Genomic DNA, 19,024 nt, shown 5'->3' with positions numbered 1-19,024 from the left:
CGTGTTATTTCGCATTAGCCCTCCAAACTACTCCAAAGCACGATCGCAGCGAGTATGAGGTATCGAGCGTGATCACTCTATACGATTAATTAGTAATTATGAACGCGCTGTTAACTACGCTGTAATTATAACGATCATCGAAACGTCGATGTTCGTCGACGCGAGTAGGTATATCTCGCGCGATTTGAAGGCGTGAATCGGAACGACAAGGAGGATCCATAAATATTTTATTACGATATTTACGGGCAGTAACTGTTTCTCGCGGGATTGATACTTGATTTCGTATCGCGCTTTTATTTCTCCGTCGAATTTGCCTGTCATTTTCAGGGAGGGATTGAGAGGTCAAATGATTTCAAGGCGATGATATTAAAATGATTAATGTGAGACGTAAGATACAGATTATTTTTAGCGTGCAGCACACATTATTTCGCTAGTTGAATATTTCGTGGCGGCGAGATGTTATTTGTTGCCTACGGCAAAGTACGATCAGAGAGAAGCCTGAGAGAGGCTATCCCGGCCTTTTTCGTGGGACTGTCGAAAGCCCCTGTACACCACCGCCAGTACATCCATTTTCGATGGCCTCTCTCAGGCTTCTCTCTGGTACGGTGTATAAACAGCCGATTGTTCGCGTCGTTCGCGAAAGGGGAAGGCGGGAGGCGGGAAGCGGGAGCGAATGTGGCGGCGGTGTCGCCTGCGTCAAGCAGCTCCGTGCGATCTCGCGTTGCTCCTCGAAATGCAATTGCGGCCAAAGGAGACGCCAAACGCTATTGTGCGATTATCAGCATGCGCGAATTAATTCCCGCGATTAACGAATCGTTATCGAGGCGCTTTCTATTTATCGAAGTAGACATATTTCGGTTTCATGTTTAATTAATCTTTTTAATGACGATTTGAAATGACTGCGAAAGTGCGAAGTGGAATGCGAAAATCGGTGGTAGCGTTAATTATGAGGTGCTGCCATCTGCCGCCAATAGAACGAGACAGAATGGACAGACGGGGATCTTTCGGGATAAAACGCGTCGAACGCGAAGCTCATTATTGTCGCAGCGACGGAACTACTCCGGAGTATATCGGCATTGATGACAGATGAAACTTTCCCGGGCATACCAGTTAATAGATATATCGGTTATTTGTTTAAATTTTCCGCTTGTTTGTAATTAGTCCCTCGCGGTGAATCGCTAATCGTCGTATCACGTCGACCGAATCATAGCTCGTTGCGCGCGATCGTACTTCCTCGAGTTATTCTGTCGCAAAATCGCGTGCGATTGTCGTCGAAAGTGCTATGCGAAGTACCGCGCGTAATTAACTGTGTTTTTGCGAGTGTGTTTTGTGCGCGTGTGTATAAAACGAAGAAACCTGAGAGGAGGACGAGGCCTAGGTGGCATCGGGCGACGGCGGAGCAACCATGAGGTAATTCACTTTTCATTTATTACGTAAATTCGAAAATTATGTAATTTTTTTCGTTAAATATTTTACTTCAAAAATTAATAAATTAATAATTATATTTTAAATACATAGAGATAGTAATTATTTTCATATAATTTTGATATATGTTATTTGTATTTTACAGATCAACGTTCATACTGTACCTCCGCTGCTGCGCATCGTACTGGTGAGTGTTAAATCATTTTATTTTAATCTTGACGTAATGGACTTTGTGAGAAAATGTTCAATTAGATGTATAGACGATGCATATGTAAAATATGGAATATATTGGAAAATAATCGAAGAATCAAATTTGTTGTTTCTTCATAATTACAGAGACTTAAATTTTTAATAACAACAGTTACAGAAGTAAAGTATTTTTTATTATCTAATTTTATAAATTGTCTGATATCTGAATTTATTATTTATATCTTTACAAATATTGTGTAACATTCAAGAAAAATAGATTCAAGTCGAATATGAAAATATTACAGAGAATTTATATCTTACAGTTTTATTGCCTCTTGAAATAAATAGGCTAGAATTGATTAGTTTAAATATTTAATCTTTGAATGTCCGCGACAGAGAGCAATCATGAAATAATTTATAATACACTTTTTATTACGGAGAGCTTTATTAAACTTTGAAAAAGTTTGTGAAAGGATTCTCGGAAATTGCATTTAATTCTTAGTTGACACTTGATTTAAGAGATAAATAAGAATATCAATAATTATTTTTCAATATATAGAAACAGTTATTTTTGGACGTAATATAATACAATGCAATACAAATTATATGAAAATAATAATTTTTGTATGGGCACTGGATAAAATATATAGACTAAAACAGATTTTACAGAATATTTAATCCTGGATCACATTCGTCGATTTTTTTTGTTGAAAGCTATGTGATAAGCACATTAATCGTTTATTATATAATATATGTATATAATAATATTTTCAACGTAACGTATACTCAAAATATTGCATTATTTTTAGGATTATTAATTTTAAAAGAATTTTTTAGAAATATTACGTGTACTCTATATATATTCGCGAATATATTAGAGCTATTAAACTATTAAACTATCAAAGTAGGATTGTTCTTTCTATAATTCGTACCTTATATATAGCTAAGAAATAGAAAATAGGATTAATAAAAGGAAAATGAAATTAATGACGTATAGGATATATTTTTATATACGTATATATATTTACAATATATTATTATTAATATATATATAAACATTATATATGGAATAATAAAATTTAATATAAAATTTTGATGATCAATTTACTACATTTCCTTAAAGATAAATTCGTATAATATTTCATCGGCAGTAAAGGAAATGAGAGTAGTTTAAAAAATTAATACTGCGCAATAATTAATACTATAGTTAATGAGAAAACGCTATAAAATATATGTACAAGACATTTAATTTTTCTATTTTAATTTCATATGTAGGTATATATAAAATTGTTATCTTTTATATAAGGATAATTACACAATTAAAAACATATTAAAATAATTTTATATAATAATATTTGCAAAACAAGTAATTATTTTCACTGTATTATATATACTTTTTGTGTGATAGAAACATATATAATATATATAATACGGAGAATATCGATCGTCTATTTATGACGGCGGAGTTGTGCTGTCAGATCGAAGTTGCGATGGCGCAGCTTCGCTGTACGCGATGTCGAAGACGCTTTTCTTCTCGAGAAGCTGTTGATGGCGTAGACGACCGCCGCTTTGGAACGGCGCTGCACTTTCCGAATGCAAGTCGTCCTCGGATTGCTCGTACTGCGTCCTACACGGTTGCATCTCGAAGGATCTTTCCGGCGATAACTGCGGCGACGGATGTGGCGCCGGGGGTGGATGAAGATAAAATGGCGGCGGTATTCTCTCGTATTTGTATTCCGAGTGCTGCAGCAGACGATGCTGCGTGTCCGAAGTAGAAGCTGGCGGTGTTCTGGCGAATATCTGAACCGGCGGGTCTTCCTTAAGATTACCCTCGGCCTTTCTTAATTGCCGTCCTTGACGCACTATAGCCTTCAACTGCTCAGATTCGACGTTCACCAGAGGCTTGACCTTGCGTCTGGTACGCGGCGTTATCTCCGGAGTCTTGTGCTCCGCAGTTAGCTTCTCTCTTTGCTTTGTCGTTTGCCTCAAGCCCCTACTTACCCAGCGCGGTAGCTGCTCCTCATCGTCCGCTTTCCTCTCCAATCTCTTTTTCTCCGCTTCGTCGCGTTTCTTATTGTACCAAGCCATGTACTTCGATTGCGTCTTACTCATATCGATCTCGCCAGTTTTCGGGACAATTGTAGATTTCTTTTCTGTCTTAAATTTTGATTTGGACATTGGTTGTTTTCGCTGCTGCTCCTCTTCCCTCCTTGGCGATCGTAATGGAGATGCCTTGGAGATGCCGAATCTGCGTTTCTGCGATTCGGCGTCTCTTGTTTGCTTCTCTGAGTCACCGTCGGTGAACTTGCGAGATCGACGCTGAGAATAACTTGGTGTAACTTTTTCTTCCGACTTATCAAGAACACGTTTTCGTTCGTCGGAAGAAGGCGCCTTCGGTCGTTCAAGTTTCTTTTTTTTCTTCACGAAACGTTCGGAAGGTACAGTTTTTGAAATATACTTCTCCGGAGTTAATGTTATATCAATCTTTTTACTTTTTATTTCATCTATATCACTTTCTTCAATTCTTTTGTCTATTTCAATGTCTTCCGTTTTTGTTCTATCTTTCGGCCCCACTTGTTCAGATTTACTTAAAGGCAATTCAGTTTCACTTTTATCATCTTGTTTCACAGATTCGGAAATTTCTTCGATCTTTTTACGAGGTGTTACAATCTCGCTTTTAGATTCTACATCTTCCTTTGACGTGCCGTTTAGTTCTTTAATACTTAGAGTTAATGGAACTATATCTTGAATTGTCGTCAATAAATTTTTTATTTCTGATTTTATATCAGTTTCTAGTTCTTCGACTTCGACTTTTGACTCGAAATCTCTGTCTGTTATATCTTTACCATTTATTTCCTTTAAATCAGATACGGATGGGACTTTTTCAACGTCAGAAGAAATCTTTTCAGGTATAGCAGCAATTTCCATGTCGTCTTTTACTTCACTCGTTGCTTCAGTTGTAACCGAATCTTCTGTCTTTTCAATTTCGTCGAGCGATAAATTGCTATCTGTATCCTCTTCTGGTTCGGTTTCTGTTCTCGCGTCTCCACTGTCTTTGAAAGTTCTTACGCCAGACATTCCCGCTATTTCAATGCTTTCTTGCTGCTGCCACTTTTGTCGATGGCGTGGAGTATCATAGGGTCTCGTGGTCAGCGTTGTTTTCCTGGAAACATCACTGGATGAGTCGCTCTCATCCGAAACATCGAGTGTATCATCAATAAAGCTGCTAAAAATTGTATCGCTTACGTCTGCTTGCTGCTCTCCTTTGTCTTGTGGCTCTACGACTGCTGCGCTCTCAGAGGCTGTCACAGAACTGTCCACTTTGTCAGGCTCACTGACAGTTGATTTTTGCAGATCCGAATCTTGTGGCTGATCGATAGAAGATTCCTTATCAAGTATTTCTTCATCAGATTTTTCCTTTAATGCAGATACTTCTTCCGTTTTTTCTTTATGTTCCTCGAGAAGTGGTTTTTCTTTCTCCTTTACATGCTCAACTTGTAATTGTTCTTTAATAATCTCTTCTTTAGAAGTAGTATCCATTAAAGGCGTGAGAGACTTGTCTTCATCACTTTTCTCTTGTTTTTCATCAATCATTTTTTTAGGAGATATGTGCGATTCTTCCTTAGTTTCATAGCTTTCAATTTCTGTCTTCGCGAGATCATCACTTAAATGTTTCAATTCATCTTTATTAGTAGTTTTCTTTATAATATCTGGTGGTTCGGTGAGCTCAGACTGAATCAAATCGTGATCTGATTTTGACGCTTCATCACTAGTTTCATCAATGTACAATAATGTATCGTCATCGATTGAAAACGCTCTCTGAGTGCCATTTAAATTTCTGGTGTCATCTGTAAGAGATTGACTGATATCGAGTGGTTCTTCAAACGCTTTAATTGTCGATTCTTCCTTTTTCTCTGCGTCAAATTCCTGAGTTACATATTCTTTTGGTTTCTGTACGTCACTTTTAATTTCACGTAACAAGTCTTCTTCATTTTCTGTCTTTATTAATTCTTCTACCATCTTTTCTTCGATATCTATTGCATCTTTTGTCGAAGAAATTTTCTCTTCAATATATTTCTTTGATTTAGGACTTAATTCTTCTCTCTGATCGCTTTCGGTTTTATATAATTCCACAGCTTTGTCTTTTTCGCTTGAATATAATGTAACATCTTTAATGTCTTTTGAATCTTTTTCTATTTCTGATGGTAATGAAATCATGTCACTATGTAATCCATTTTCCTTATGTTCTTTTTCTTCTTCAGCGTGCTCCGTTTTAATTAATTCTTTCAAACTTTCTATGTGTTTTTCCAATGCTTCAAATTTCGCTTCTTCGCTCGCAATCTTTTCGGCATCTCTTAATCTCTGTAATTCATGTAGTTCTTTTTCCGGTATAATTTCTGACATTTCTTTTTCTAACATTTCTTTTTCAGTTTCGTAGAAAAATTCTTCTGTTGCTTCTTTGTGCTTTCCGGACATATAAGCCATTCTTTTTTCGACAGCGCTTCTGTTACTGTAAGATGGCAGTTTCTCCGGTTGATGTTCTTCTAAGGCTTTTAGGGTAAGAGAATCCGGAGAAATTGCTCTCTTGCTGTTGTCATCCAACTCTTTATTAGAGACTTCAAACGATTCAGATTCTTTGCTTGCAATGTCATTTTTCAATTGCATATCTTCCAAATTGTGAAGAATGGTGAGATCTTCAACAGCTTCTTTTAGCATCAAATGTTCTTTACCTAAGTCATGAGATATACCTCGTTCACTTTCAGTTACAACAGCGGATTCCTTCAGACTCATATCTTTTTGATCAAAATCGTGATATGCACTTTGCCTGTTGCTGTCGGAGATCTCACTTTCAACAGCAGCTTGCATTTGATGTTCCAGTTCTTTCGTCTGTGGTTCCATTATGAAATCGTCAGAAAATTGTTGTATTATCTCGATATCTCCTTTACCGTTCGTAATATATTCTTTATCCATCTTTCTGCTTATTGTTGAATAAAGCTCGCTTTGCTGATCGATGTCTCTTCTCTGCGGCTCTGTGACAAAATCATCGGAGAATTTCTCGCTTACGTGATCTAGCCTCTGTTTCGATTTTCGCTGATAATTCGACGGAATCTCTGAAGATTCCGTACTTTTCTTGTCGAAGTCCCGACCGGCAAACGAGTCCTTTTTGCCGTTCATACGATCGGAACTTGTACTCGTACTCGGTTCTTCCGAGATACGAACATGCTCTTTACGACCAATCGCCGCCAACTTTCGTGTGCGCGACATTAATTTGGCAGTTTTCTCAGTCTTCGACCTGCCGTTTTCTTTACTCGCGGCACTTCTGCGCTTCTCGAACTCTCGGTCCTGCTGCACGATTTGTTTCTTGCGTTCTTTACGTTCAATCGGCGTTTGCCTTTTCACTTTTGCGTGACTACTTATTTGTTTGTGCTTCGCAGCTTCTTGAGAAGTCAATTTCGACTTGTCCGGTTTTTCAAACGCGTCCTCGTACTCGGAACTGCCGGGACTCATCATCTGTGGTTGCTGGTACTTAAATTTTTCTCTCTTTGTCCCTTTCGATATACTTGGAGAAGTCTCAAATCGTTTGTGTTTCTTTGAGTCTTCTTCTTTCTTTAATGTACTCTGATCCGAATCTTTTTTGGAGTCCTTCGATGTTCCCGATTTTTCCAGACTCGTACTTTCAGATCCAGTGGTCTGCGGTATTTTTTTATCAGCGAGTTTACTCAGTTTCTTCGTCAGCATCGTGATCTCTCTCTCTAAAACTCGAAAGCTAGGTTTTATCACGGATTCTACTTTCTTTTGCTTCTTTATTCTACTCTCTTTCCTTAAACTTTTCTTTTCCGTCGTTTTACGAATATATTCTCCGTTATCGACACTTATTTCCGGAGACGACAAACTCTCCACTTTTTTCTTATCAAAAGATTTCTCATGTTGCTTACCTACTTCTGTCGACGAAGAGGAACCGTTTTTCTCTTCGCCGAGTACTTTGTATCCGATGCTGCTCTCTTCGGTGTATTGTTGACAAGTTTTCGCTGACTTTCTTTCCTTCTCGCGGTAAGTGCTTCCATTCTCGTCGAGAGAATCTGAGATTTCCCGCAGCACTTCAGGCTCCAAGGATATCTTTCGTCCCTCCTTCACTTCCTGCACTTTCTTCCTCAAGATGTTCAGTCGTTTGTCAAAACACGGGCCCTCCTCTTCCTCGATGGGTGTTTTCATCCATAAAGTCCGTGTTCTCAATTCGCTCTCCCCGTGGCGTTTCTTTATCCTCTTTCGATTTCGAATATCCTCGTCGGACTCGTCATTGTCACTTCTGCTTCGGACATGTCGTTCCGTTTGTGTCGCAGCGACTCTGTCAGTCTGAGTCGCGATTGCCACTTGCCCGGGAAGACTTTGGGTCTCTAAGTAACTCGCGGTGTCCATCATTACGCCACCAGCGTGCCTAGATTCCCTCTCCAACAGTAGCCTCGTTAACAGGGCGTTCTGTCTCGCCAACTCCAGATCGTGAAACGCGTACGACTGTACCGTCGTCGATTGCGCCTGGTCTTTGACGATCGACGGTCTGCCCTTGGATGTCCCGGGCACATTTGTCAAAATCTCTTGACGACGAACGTCCCGCATCTGTGACTCCGCATCCATGTTTTGCGCCGCGTATTCGTCGTCCATTGCCAACTTTTGCGCGTCGGATTCCAATTCTTCCGCGCGTCGACGTCTAACGTCTAGTTCCTCTGGCAGGAGGAGAATCTCCTGCTTGTGCTGATATAAATTTCTCGAGCGCTGATGAGAGTCGATGGTGCGCAACACCTCGGGTTCCTGCATCGACAGCTCGACGTGTCGCGCTTTCTGGTCCTGCATGAACCGCTGTAGAAGTACATCCTTGCCGTCCACTATAAAAGTCGCTGGATATGAATGACGATGTTGACTTCTATCCTCCACTTGTCCGCGCGTTACTAATTGCAGCACCTCTGCGTTACCCGCGCGGTAAAAATGTTGCTCTCTTATCGCTGTCTCATTGTTTAATTCAGGATCGACGTATCTGTAACGGGATAATACGGGATATATTATTAGTCTTTTTCTTCTAATTGGAAAAAATTTACAAAATTTTTATTTCAAAATTTATTATTTATTAAATGTACTTCAAATCATTAACAATTATCACGAAGTCGCTATAAAGAACGATTCTATTTCATTATGACGCGTTCTATTTTACCTTTGTCTGTAAGCTTGACGCTGAATGTCCGAACCACGTTCGATTTCATGTCGTTGCAAGGAATCTACATCCGTGCCATCGTAATCTCTAATCTTCTTCTCATCGACATCCTCTACATATATTCTCTCTTGCTCTTCGAGTCTCCTTCTCCTCGAAGGATCATAAGCCGGACCGTCACGTAGCCTCAGTGACTCCACATTTGCTTGGTCGATTGGAGGACGCTCCGAAATGTACACAACGTCACCAGGTAGTGACGCTAATCCACCGTTCTGCGTGTTTCGACGATTAAATTGCCAGTTTCTTCGAGTTGGATCCGCACTCCAAGCTTGTTTCTTTCCGTTTGATGTAACTATTATTTGATACATCGCTCTTGTTAATAAAGCATAAATTTTTTATATATAGAAAGATAATTTTCTAAAAATTTCTTATAAAATACATAAAACTAAATAATTGTAACATTTGCAAAAGTTATTTCAAGGAAATGTTTAAACGTTCGAATGCGAAATAGTTGACAAAGGGTAATTACTATCGATTGCAGCCATTGGTTTCCGATGAAGATGACGTTTCGGTCGACCATCGGATCGAGCGATAAGTGTTTCCGACGAGTAAACTCTACGCTTTCTGGGTGCCATGTAAAATGGGCAGCCTGGGCAGATGCAACAAATTATGAGTGCCGCGATGGCCAGCAGCATTAGCAGGCCCAGAATAATCAGTAACCAAAACAGCAGTTTATTCTCCGCTTTGTACACAGTCTGAAAAAGAACTCTGATTTCTCATTTTTCTAAAATAGAAAATTGCCAACTGGGATAAGAGAAAAATATGCTTTATGAGAACGTTATTTAGCAAAATTTAAGATGCGAGATAATCTAGCCTCAGAATGAATAAAATAATAACATAAAAGAGAATGTCCATATGTTTCGTTCACTACCAAATTATTTTTCAAACTTTTTTGGCCTATAATAATGAATTTATTGCACATGTAGAAAAAAAAGAAAAGAAAATATTTTTTAATATGTTGAAAATTATCTAAAAAAAATAAGTTAATAAGTAACACAGTTTTAATCTACGGTAAGTAATTTAATTTTGAATACAAACTGACGTGTCACTCGATAAAGTTAACGAATGTGGACAATTAACGTCTACTCACTACTTCCTCGTGAACACTGCTGATCGTTTTGTTTACATAGGTCCCCGCGTTATCTCCCCCATCGCGAATTACTCCATCGATTGGAAGTTTCGTGGTAGTATCGTAGTATGTCATAGACCCATTGCTTGCGCCGCCGATGATGCCCACCCCATTCGCAGCTAATATGTTACGAATTTTTTCCACGTCCACCAGGGGGGTGCCGATTTCGGTTTGTTCGACGCGAGCTATCACAATCGTTCTATCAGCAGAAGAAAACAGAAATATGAAAGATTTATGACCGATTAACAATTAAAATGCTAATTCAAATGTTTTTCTAACTCTTATAGCTGATTTGAAAGAAATATTCGCAAATAATCGTAAATGTTCTTTTAATGTTCAAATTTGCATCTTTTTCTTGAAATATAAAACCGAAACGTTTCGTAAGTCTCTATCAACCTTTTTCCTTCCGCTGGGACAGCACCGCTTGTCGTGCTAGTTTTATTATCTGACACGTAAGGACGTGTATCCAGTACGGTAATTCGTCCACCGGTGATAGTGGCTAATGTCTCCGCGGTTTTCGTTAAATTCGGACTTTCTCCCGGTACCACGAACATCATTATGCGAGCTTCCATGGCAGTTCCCCTGATGACGAGGATCTCTGCCTCACTCGAAAGATGAGGTATACCTAGAACATCGCGTTAATGAAGAAAAGAGAATAGTAAAGAATATCTTTTTGCTTAATTATAAAATTTTTACGAAATTTCCAGTTCTCGTTCGTGATTTATTTCGTTCGCCAAAAACTACATTTATTATATAAATATTTACCGAGATCATACGCCCTGGCAGTTAAAGTGTATAAGACATCGGCTTCCGCTCGTTTTCTTCGATGCCTTTTTATCTCGCGTTGGCGTTCCAATTTAGTTTCACTTGTAACGCTTTCCGTTGAATTTGTCATATCCGGAGATACTGTTGTTCTTCTTACAGTCTCTCGTGTCATGTGTTCCGGTTGAAGACTTTGTGTTCCTTTGTGTAATTTCTTTGAATCATTGTCGTAGATGCTTTGTTTCTTCCGCCTGAACTTCGTGATGGGCGACAGCAATATCAGTTCTCCGGTAATCTCATTCAAATAAAATTTATTTTCATAATTTCCGTGAATCAGTTCGTAACGAATCTCGTTGTTCGGCGGTTCGGCGTCGGCGTCAGTGGCCTGCGCGTACGAATTAAAACGTATTTTTATAAAAGTATCAAATATATTTATTGAAAATCTTACGAATGAAAATTAATTAATTAGAAAAATATCAAGGATATCAAGATTTACCTTTATAAAGGCAGCTGTTGAAAAATTTGTCAAATCAGAATTTAATTTAAATTCGTAGACATCTTTCTCAAAAATCGGCGCATTGTCATTTACGTCCAGCAAATTCACTATGAAAGGTACTACACCCGTGTTACCTTTGCCGTTTTCATCGCGCGCAATTATAGTTAATTGTAACTGCGCTGCCATTTCACGATCCAAAGACGATCCCATCGCGACCGTGATTAATCCTGTATCGGGGTCTATGGCGAAAGCGTCGCTTCCTTCTCCTGTTATTCCTGTATATCGAATACTGCCAAAAAGTCCGGTATCTTTGTCGGTTGCATGCACCTGTCAATAAAATCATGATTTTTTTTCTCGAGTCAACATAACTTCAAATTCTTAAATATATCAAAAAGTAGTAAAGTTGATAGAGAATATACTTGATTTACTCTTATTATATTTATTTAAAACAAGCATTAATTAAATATTACTTGAATCACTCGTGTTCCAGCGGTGATATTTTCGGACAATGTAACTTCGTAAGATTCTTCGTCGAAAATTGGCGGATTATCGTTAACATCTTGTATAAATATTAAGACTGCTGCTGTTGCCGACAAATTTGTTGCTGGACCAACTTCTTGAGCAATAATCTATATCACACATAAATATATATATGCATATTAATTAAATATTTACTTAAACGTTGGACAATATTCGTTTATCAAAACGTGTGTATTATTAAAATTAATTATTTTAGAGTTGCTTTTGTATAATAAAAAATAACACAATATAACTTAAAGAACAAAAATTATTATCGAATTATTTTATCTATTATCTTTGTATTAGGAATGCATACCTTAAAAGATAAACTTTTGTACATCTCGTAATCGATGAGTGTATTGTCTCGTACCATGAGAATAAAATCCGCCGTTCTTTCAGCAACAGTTGGATTTATTTCGAAAGTACCATTGTTATTCTGTAGCTTCAATGCGAAAACACCAGCCTTACCAATATCTTCATCGTGGACTCTAGTCGAATATTGCTCGGGGAACATTATCACGGAACCTGGTTCCAAATTCTCTGGTATCGATGCAACATAGCTATAAATAATATATATTAAGTATAAATAAACGAGTAACGAGACAACGTATTGTTAGGAAATCGCACTATTTATTACGAACAATATAATGCGGGTATTAGAAAATTTAAAAAAAGCGTAATATATGAAGGCAAATATAGGCAATGATATTAAAAGTCACAGAATATTTATCAGAAGTTAAATAATCACGAAAAAACATTGCCCTGACTCTTACGTGCTCGTTACTAAAATCATCGAGTACCAACTTATCATTCTCAAAATATGGCGGGCTATTGCCTGGTTCTCCAAGAAGGAAACCGACGTCGACGATCGTCGCCTGGGCTGGCGGCTCGTCCGTAGATCTCCGTATTTCTTCAGCGACGACGGTGAGCACGACCGGTGCGCCAACGTGAGTAATTTGCGTGAGTTCTTCTAAAGGTTTAGCGAGAACAATCTCACCTAAACATCGTAAGTGATTTATAGCGTTTGTGTTAATCATAGACCAATTTTTTATTCAACTTTTTACATAATTATTGATATACATATACTGAAGATAATATACATATATATAATTAATTATAAAAAATATTTAAAAAGAAATGATTGCATAATTTGATATCGCAAATTATGCTATCTATATAAGAACTGTTACGATTATTAAATGCATTCGCCAAAGTTGTACACATTTCTACTTAAAATATTTTCCCAAAATTGGTATCTTTCACAACATTAATCTATCACATTTCGCATGTCTCGCATCGTATAACGTGTACAATCTCTCATTTTCACATGCGCGCGACTTATGTGTGAGATGATTCGTTATTTCTTGGAGAACCACTGTAGCGATGCTATATAGACTATTTTTAATATGAATAAAACATCGCGGAGATAATGGACGGCGAATTCCTATATCCTTGTTACTTCTCCGTCTCGGCTCGTACCGTACACGCACGCTGACCGGCAATAATTTTACATAATGTACCCGCGGAATCGACTTAAGAAATCATTCTCAGCGAAGGATGAATGTGTACATCGCTGGATGTAGGTGGAACCCGCACACGCAAGGAGTCGTAGTACGTATCGCATGCTCCTTGCCACGGAATGATAAGCATCGCAAGTTGAAAAGCAGAGAGTGACCCCTGAGAACGATCGATACTTGGCCGTAGACTGTCCAGACTTATTCCGACCACTTTTAGCTCCTTCTGTTTACTCCTCGCCAATTTTTCTCGTTCTTGCCTGACTTATTTAGGTTTTCACAAAAAAAATCTGATATTCCGAGAATGATGATAGATAACAAGAGTTCTGCTAGCATAATTTTTCATTCGTGCGTAGGTAGTTCTTGAAAAAAAAAAAAACTTAAGAAAAAGAATAATATCTATTATTTTTATGAAATTGCTTTCTCTCGTTAATCAAATTCTGTCTATTTAACAAAATTATTTTGTTAACCCGTAGATCCTTAAGGATAATACTTTCGCTTTCGACATTTATCAATTTAGAGTACGTCTTCATGCAATTTGTAGTTGAAATTTTTATGAGTATGAAAATTTCATTGTTTGTAATAGGATTTTTGTCTGAAACGTCCATAAGAAAAAATGAAAAATGCGCGTGTGAGTCAGTGAATGCAAGAATACGCGTGATTTCTTCCGCGAACTTTACGTGGAAGGTGGAACAAATTGCTTCGCTATCAAGAAATGGAAGATCGACATCGGCGGAACGGTAGCGAACAAATTTCCCTGCTTAATCATTGTCCGGCGCTTTTCGCGGAATGAGGTCAGCCTTGTATACCAGAGGGGAATATGAATCAACCCCGTTACTTTTTCCCGTCATCGAGATTGTCAGGTGGAAACGACGCGTGACGTGCGATAGATCGGAGAATTTGCGATGACTCAACTCGTCGAGTAAATTAATTACACCACAATTCTAGTTTGCATCTGCGCGATAGGAGAAGTCCTTTAACCCTTGAGCGCGCCCTCAACTCGCGTAACATAATTGGATTGCACGCAACCAAGAATTCAGAGTGAAATGTAGCACAATCGGCGACAAAATTACTTTCACCTATAATTCTCTTAACTTTTCGTCGTTCTATGGATACGAAATATAGAAAATTCAACAATTTCTTACCGGTTGTTTCTGAAATGTTGAAAAAAGGTATGAAAGGGTTGCCTTCGGACACCAGGCCGTACGTGATTTCACGCGGCACCCCCTTATCTCCATCTTCCGCGTGAACTCGTAATATTACGTCCCCCTAAACGTGACACAAAGGGTTAAAAAAATTGCCATAATTGAGTAATAATGATTCGAGAAGGAGCATATTTTTTATCGACGTTCATGTAGGGTATAAAACATAGAACATTTAAAATTTATATCTTTTTTTTATGCGGACAACTAAATTAGAGCGAATAAAGCAAATTGAATAGTGGTGCATTTAACTTACGACTTGCGCAGAATTGTTTAGCCTGGTTAAAGGCGGCGCTAGGGTAAAAATTGGCGGCTCGTCCTGTACGTCTTGCACGATGACGACTATATTTAGTCCTGCAATATTCCTGGTATCTTTTCCAGGTTCCGTGTACGGATCCTACTTGGAAACATATTGTATCGGTGATGTGCGCGTTCTCGTGTATACTTTATGTTTATTGGACAATTATGCGTACCGTCGCGTAAATGGTGAGGGTGTACATCGATTGCGTCTCGAAGTCCAATTCGCCGATCAAGGTAATGACTCCGCGCGTTTGCGTGGGCGTTTGTCGCTGCCGAATAGTGAAAAGTTCTTTCGGTTGCTAAAACGACGTCACATTTTTACGTTACACTTTGTTAATTACGCAAATATGAAGTAGCTATTAAACACGTACCCATAATTCGATGTAAACTGGCTTGCCGCTCCAGGAGTTCGCTCGTACGAGAATGTAATCTAATTCCCTACCTGGTTTAGCATCCTATTAATACATTTTGCATTAATTTTTAATGTTACGCGTTGACTAATAACATATTTTGTGCCTATACCGGTTAATTACACGGGTAATTAGTGTCTACGTGCAAAAGAGTTTGTGGAACATTACACCTAAAGTCGGAATAATTACGACATGCTCTAATTAACGTTGTTAGAAGAGCCATTAATAATTACATACCTCAGGTACCATTATCAAGGAAGGAATGTGAGGGAATATTTTATCACGCGAGGTCGTGGCGTTTGTTGCGGAGATGGTAGCCTGCATCGAATTTGAATCTCCCTTAGTATCCCGAACCCTGACGGCGAAATCGTGAAGGCGTCCCGGCATAAGGCGTTTCGTTAAAATTACATTAGCCTGACAGACTTTATTGTATAACGTGCACGGCAAATTGTCGATTCTTACGACGGGTGTAATTGTTGCTGCGAACGAAATACAGAAATCGCATTTTAATTCTTGATCGACGTTTTAATAACGTCGATACTTGTATTTATCTTTTATCTTTTTCTTTTAAATTACCGGTTACTTCAAACACGAGAGGAAAGTCCGCATCCTGATCGGTGGCGCGTAATCGAAAAATCACGGAATCGACTTCGGCATCGGCTGGAACTAATACCAATCCCATATCCGTGGATGTGTCGAAACGTGGTCGTGCACCTTTGCCCCAACCGCAAACAAGCCCCAAATAAACCCATGCTTTGAACCATGCTCCTACGAGGGGCATTCTGAAAGAAGAAATTGTTGAGCATAGTCCTTTCTCATGCTATGTTCAGTACATAAGACATTTAGAAGTAGAGGGCATCGAACCTATAATTTACAAGGTCCACGTTAAATATAAAGCAAGTAAGAGCAAATCGGCAATACTATATCGCTATAATCCACGTGTAATCGACATTAATAGCGAAAAGATGACGAGTTTTGATATGATGGTAGATATCGATTTTATGATCATAAAATGAGGTCGTGAGTATTCATTGTCGCGTCTCAAAACAGTATATTAAGTGTTCCATATCATGTTTTTGATCCACATTATAAAGTATAATTTTGTCATAATCGTATAATAAATGGAATCTATTCTAAATGGTTTCTTAATAAAATAAATTCTAAATAAAATATATTAATGCAAAGTTAATGAAAAGTTATTTTATACGTAACAATTATATATGTAACGTAAAACGTTATGTATATAATATATAAACAAATTATAATACATTAATTATAATAAAATTTTTATATTAATTTACATTAACTTTATAGTGACATATTTTTTCTTACACCCTGTAACACTATATTTATCTTTTCTGTCACTTTTGAAACATTCTATATAATTTCATTATATTATCATGGATAAAATTATTTTATCAGATGTTTTTTTGCATATGCCGATATAATATACGATTGTTAAAGTGAATGTAGAAATGTGGGTCATCGAACACACTCGTGTATAACAGAACTAATATATTGTCGTGTCCAGTACATCTGCGTTTCTGTAGGCACAGAAACTTTATGCTAACATATTTTACCGCCTATCGGATCTACTCTTTTCTCCAGCCTCAAGTGAACAAAAAATATATAACCGTAATATAATGTTTTTTATATGCAGGTTGTATTCAAGATAGTAAATTTTAAAAACGTATTTTTTAAACAATTTTTTTCAAAAACATTTTCTTAGTTTTCTACAGATATTTTTTTAATGAGTTAATTATATTTTTGTTTTGAGATTTAAAAAATAGAATGGAAAATTAGTGGATTAATGAAAAGGCTCTAAGGCGTGTCCAGTGTATTGCCAATGCGTGATGACTGATTAAGTACCCATTGCAACATATAGATAAGCGGGTCAATTTATTCGATCGTCGCTGATCGATCGTTCTGTTTGCTTTTTTTTAAGCTTTTAATTTTATTAAATTTAAATTTAAATTTAAATTTGAATTTATTATTAACTGTAGTCATTAAATATGTATATATAATTTTATTAGAATTTTTTCCATATTTCCAGAGGATTCGTTTTCTTTCATACAATGTGCACTCTGTTTCTACCTGCAACGGACAACCTCTGTCAATGTCTCATGCCAGCCATGCCTTGACATTGCATAAATATTCTACGGTGTAGCGAACGTAAGACATTCAATGGAATATTTAGTATCGACTTCCTACGTAGATCTATAATGAGTTTTGTTTGTATAACGATGAAGTGGGCTTTAACCCGTCTTGCTATATATTTTTACCGGTCAGTGTCCACGACGCGACGGAGCGATCGATAGGCTTTTCCTTTTTCGCAACTTGTGTCGGCATTGCTGGTTACTTGCGAGAGCCGATATCTCGTGGACGAGATTGAAAATCTACGTGAACCTTCGCCAGGTAGTTTATAAATATATAATAAATAAATGCATACTCGATGTGCATTGTGCTTGCCGCTGCGGTGTTTCGGTGCACGTAAGGGATGTCGATATGTCTTGTCGATTACATCGACATTTTCATCATATTGCATCATATATACAAAACCGATATCTCATTGTAAATTAATAGAAAAGTTATTTACCTTATAACTTTTCGAGAGTATCTTCCGCGAAATTGTATTAAAAGAGAAATTACTTCCCCCGATTTTTAAATTTGTATTATAAGGTAGTACATTAAGAGAAAATAGCAAAGAAAGAAATTGTTAATATAACATATTGCATTAAATATTTAATACATGGTTTCTTTTAAATGTAGAGTTTACAAATTTTTTGTCTTATAATTAAAATTAAGGAGTGTTCTTCACTGACGACTTATTTTTTTGCGACAAAGAAATAAAAAATGTCATTGTATTTCATCTTACTTTAAAACTCAATATACCATTAGTAACTGCAAAACTCGCGTTATCAAAGTTGCATTGCGACGCTATTAAAAGTTTGTTATTGTTGCAAAAACAATTTTGCAAAAGAAAATTCATAGTATTATGCTATATAAATAGTTATTGTGCAATTGAAAAGTATAACTCAATCAAAAACTATTTAAAAAGACGTATAAATTTACCTGAGAACACACACAGGTAATCACAAAATTGTTGAACAGTTCATGTTTATGCGAATACCCATTGATCACAGATCGAGCGACTTTTTCGGCAGTGATACACTCATTTTCAAAACGAAACAATTCGTAGTTCTTGCTTCTTTCGCAAACAATCCTCGAGAGTGAGTTAACTTTCGCTTCGCCGTTTTTAGCATTATGTTCTCCACATGTTTTTTTCGCTGTCACATAATTATTTTCACGCGTAGGATTCGAGTTTGCGTCATCATACGTTCATTATTTTCTTTCGGAAATTGCACTTGTGAGAAATCACTGAAATGCACGGCGGATAACCGTGATCCAGAGGCAGCATTCTTGAGTATCGCGTGGAAGCACACTTCACGCGGCCGCGTACTCCGCGCGTGTGAAAGGAGTTGTACTGTTCAACCCCCTACGTTGATGCGGCTCTACGAGTCACGTGTACGTCACGTTCGACGATTATCCCCTCCATCAATATCGAAGATGCACTTAACTATCTGTAACCGATGACAGGTTTTCGAATGCTTGCAATTGTTCAAATCAATTAAGTAAGATAATCATAATGCATAAATGATAACTACTTTTTTCTACTTTTTATATTTATGTGAAGTAATTCAGATATATTTTTCTATGTATAAAGAGGTAAACACATCGTATTATCGGTTATAAATATTGAAAAATTATAAATTAAAACACTTATTTTATTGAAAATTTATTTTTTTCAGTTTTATTA

The 19,024-nt window shown here is 37.4% G+C and overlaps 2 protein-coding genes across 2 annotated transcripts in view; one reads left to right on the top strand and one right to left on the bottom strand.

Annotated features, from left to right (window-relative positions):
* LOC139774075 (EGFR adapter protein) overlaps positions 1-19,024 on the top strand; it is a 105,935-nt gene continuing 86,911 nt past the window's right edge. Inside the window, exons 1-2 of the mRNA XM_071709024.1 lie at positions 1-1,410; positions 1,571-1,612. The gene's annotated coding sequence lies outside the window, so the exon portion shown is untranslated. The remainder of the gene's footprint in view (positions 1,411-1,570; positions 1,613-19,024) is intronic.
* LOC139774074 (uncharacterized) lies at positions 2,869-18,663 on the bottom strand. The gene is made up of 17 exons (XM_071709021.1): positions 18,280-18,663; positions 15,784-15,989; positions 15,445-15,686; positions 15,169-15,252; positions 14,971-15,096; positions 14,754-14,894; positions 14,441-14,564; positions 12,586-12,778; positions 12,098-12,341; positions 11,733-11,891; positions 11,263-11,589; positions 10,770-11,151; positions 10,401-10,629; positions 9,966-10,203; positions 9,345-9,570; positions 8,819-9,167; positions 2,869-8,644 (listed from the first exon to the last, which is right to left on the bottom strand). The coding sequence occupies exons 2-17, from the start codon at positions 15,986-15,988 to the stop codon at positions 3,067-3,069; spliced, it is 8,847 nt and encodes a 2,948-aa protein (XP_071565122.1). The 5' UTR covers position 15,989; positions 18,280-18,663; the 3' UTR covers positions 2,869-3,066.

This window comes from Temnothorax nylanderi, unplaced genomic scaffold (genome assembly GCF_030848795.1).
Source record: "Temnothorax nylanderi isolate EJ_2023f unplaced genomic scaffold, tnyl_v1.0 TNYL_tig0073_pilon, whole genome shotgun sequence".
NCBI classification, from domain to species: domain Eukaryota; kingdom Metazoa; phylum Arthropoda; class Insecta; order Hymenoptera; family Formicidae; genus Temnothorax; species Temnothorax nylanderi.
This window is presented reverse-complemented; position numbering and strand designations above follow the sequence as displayed.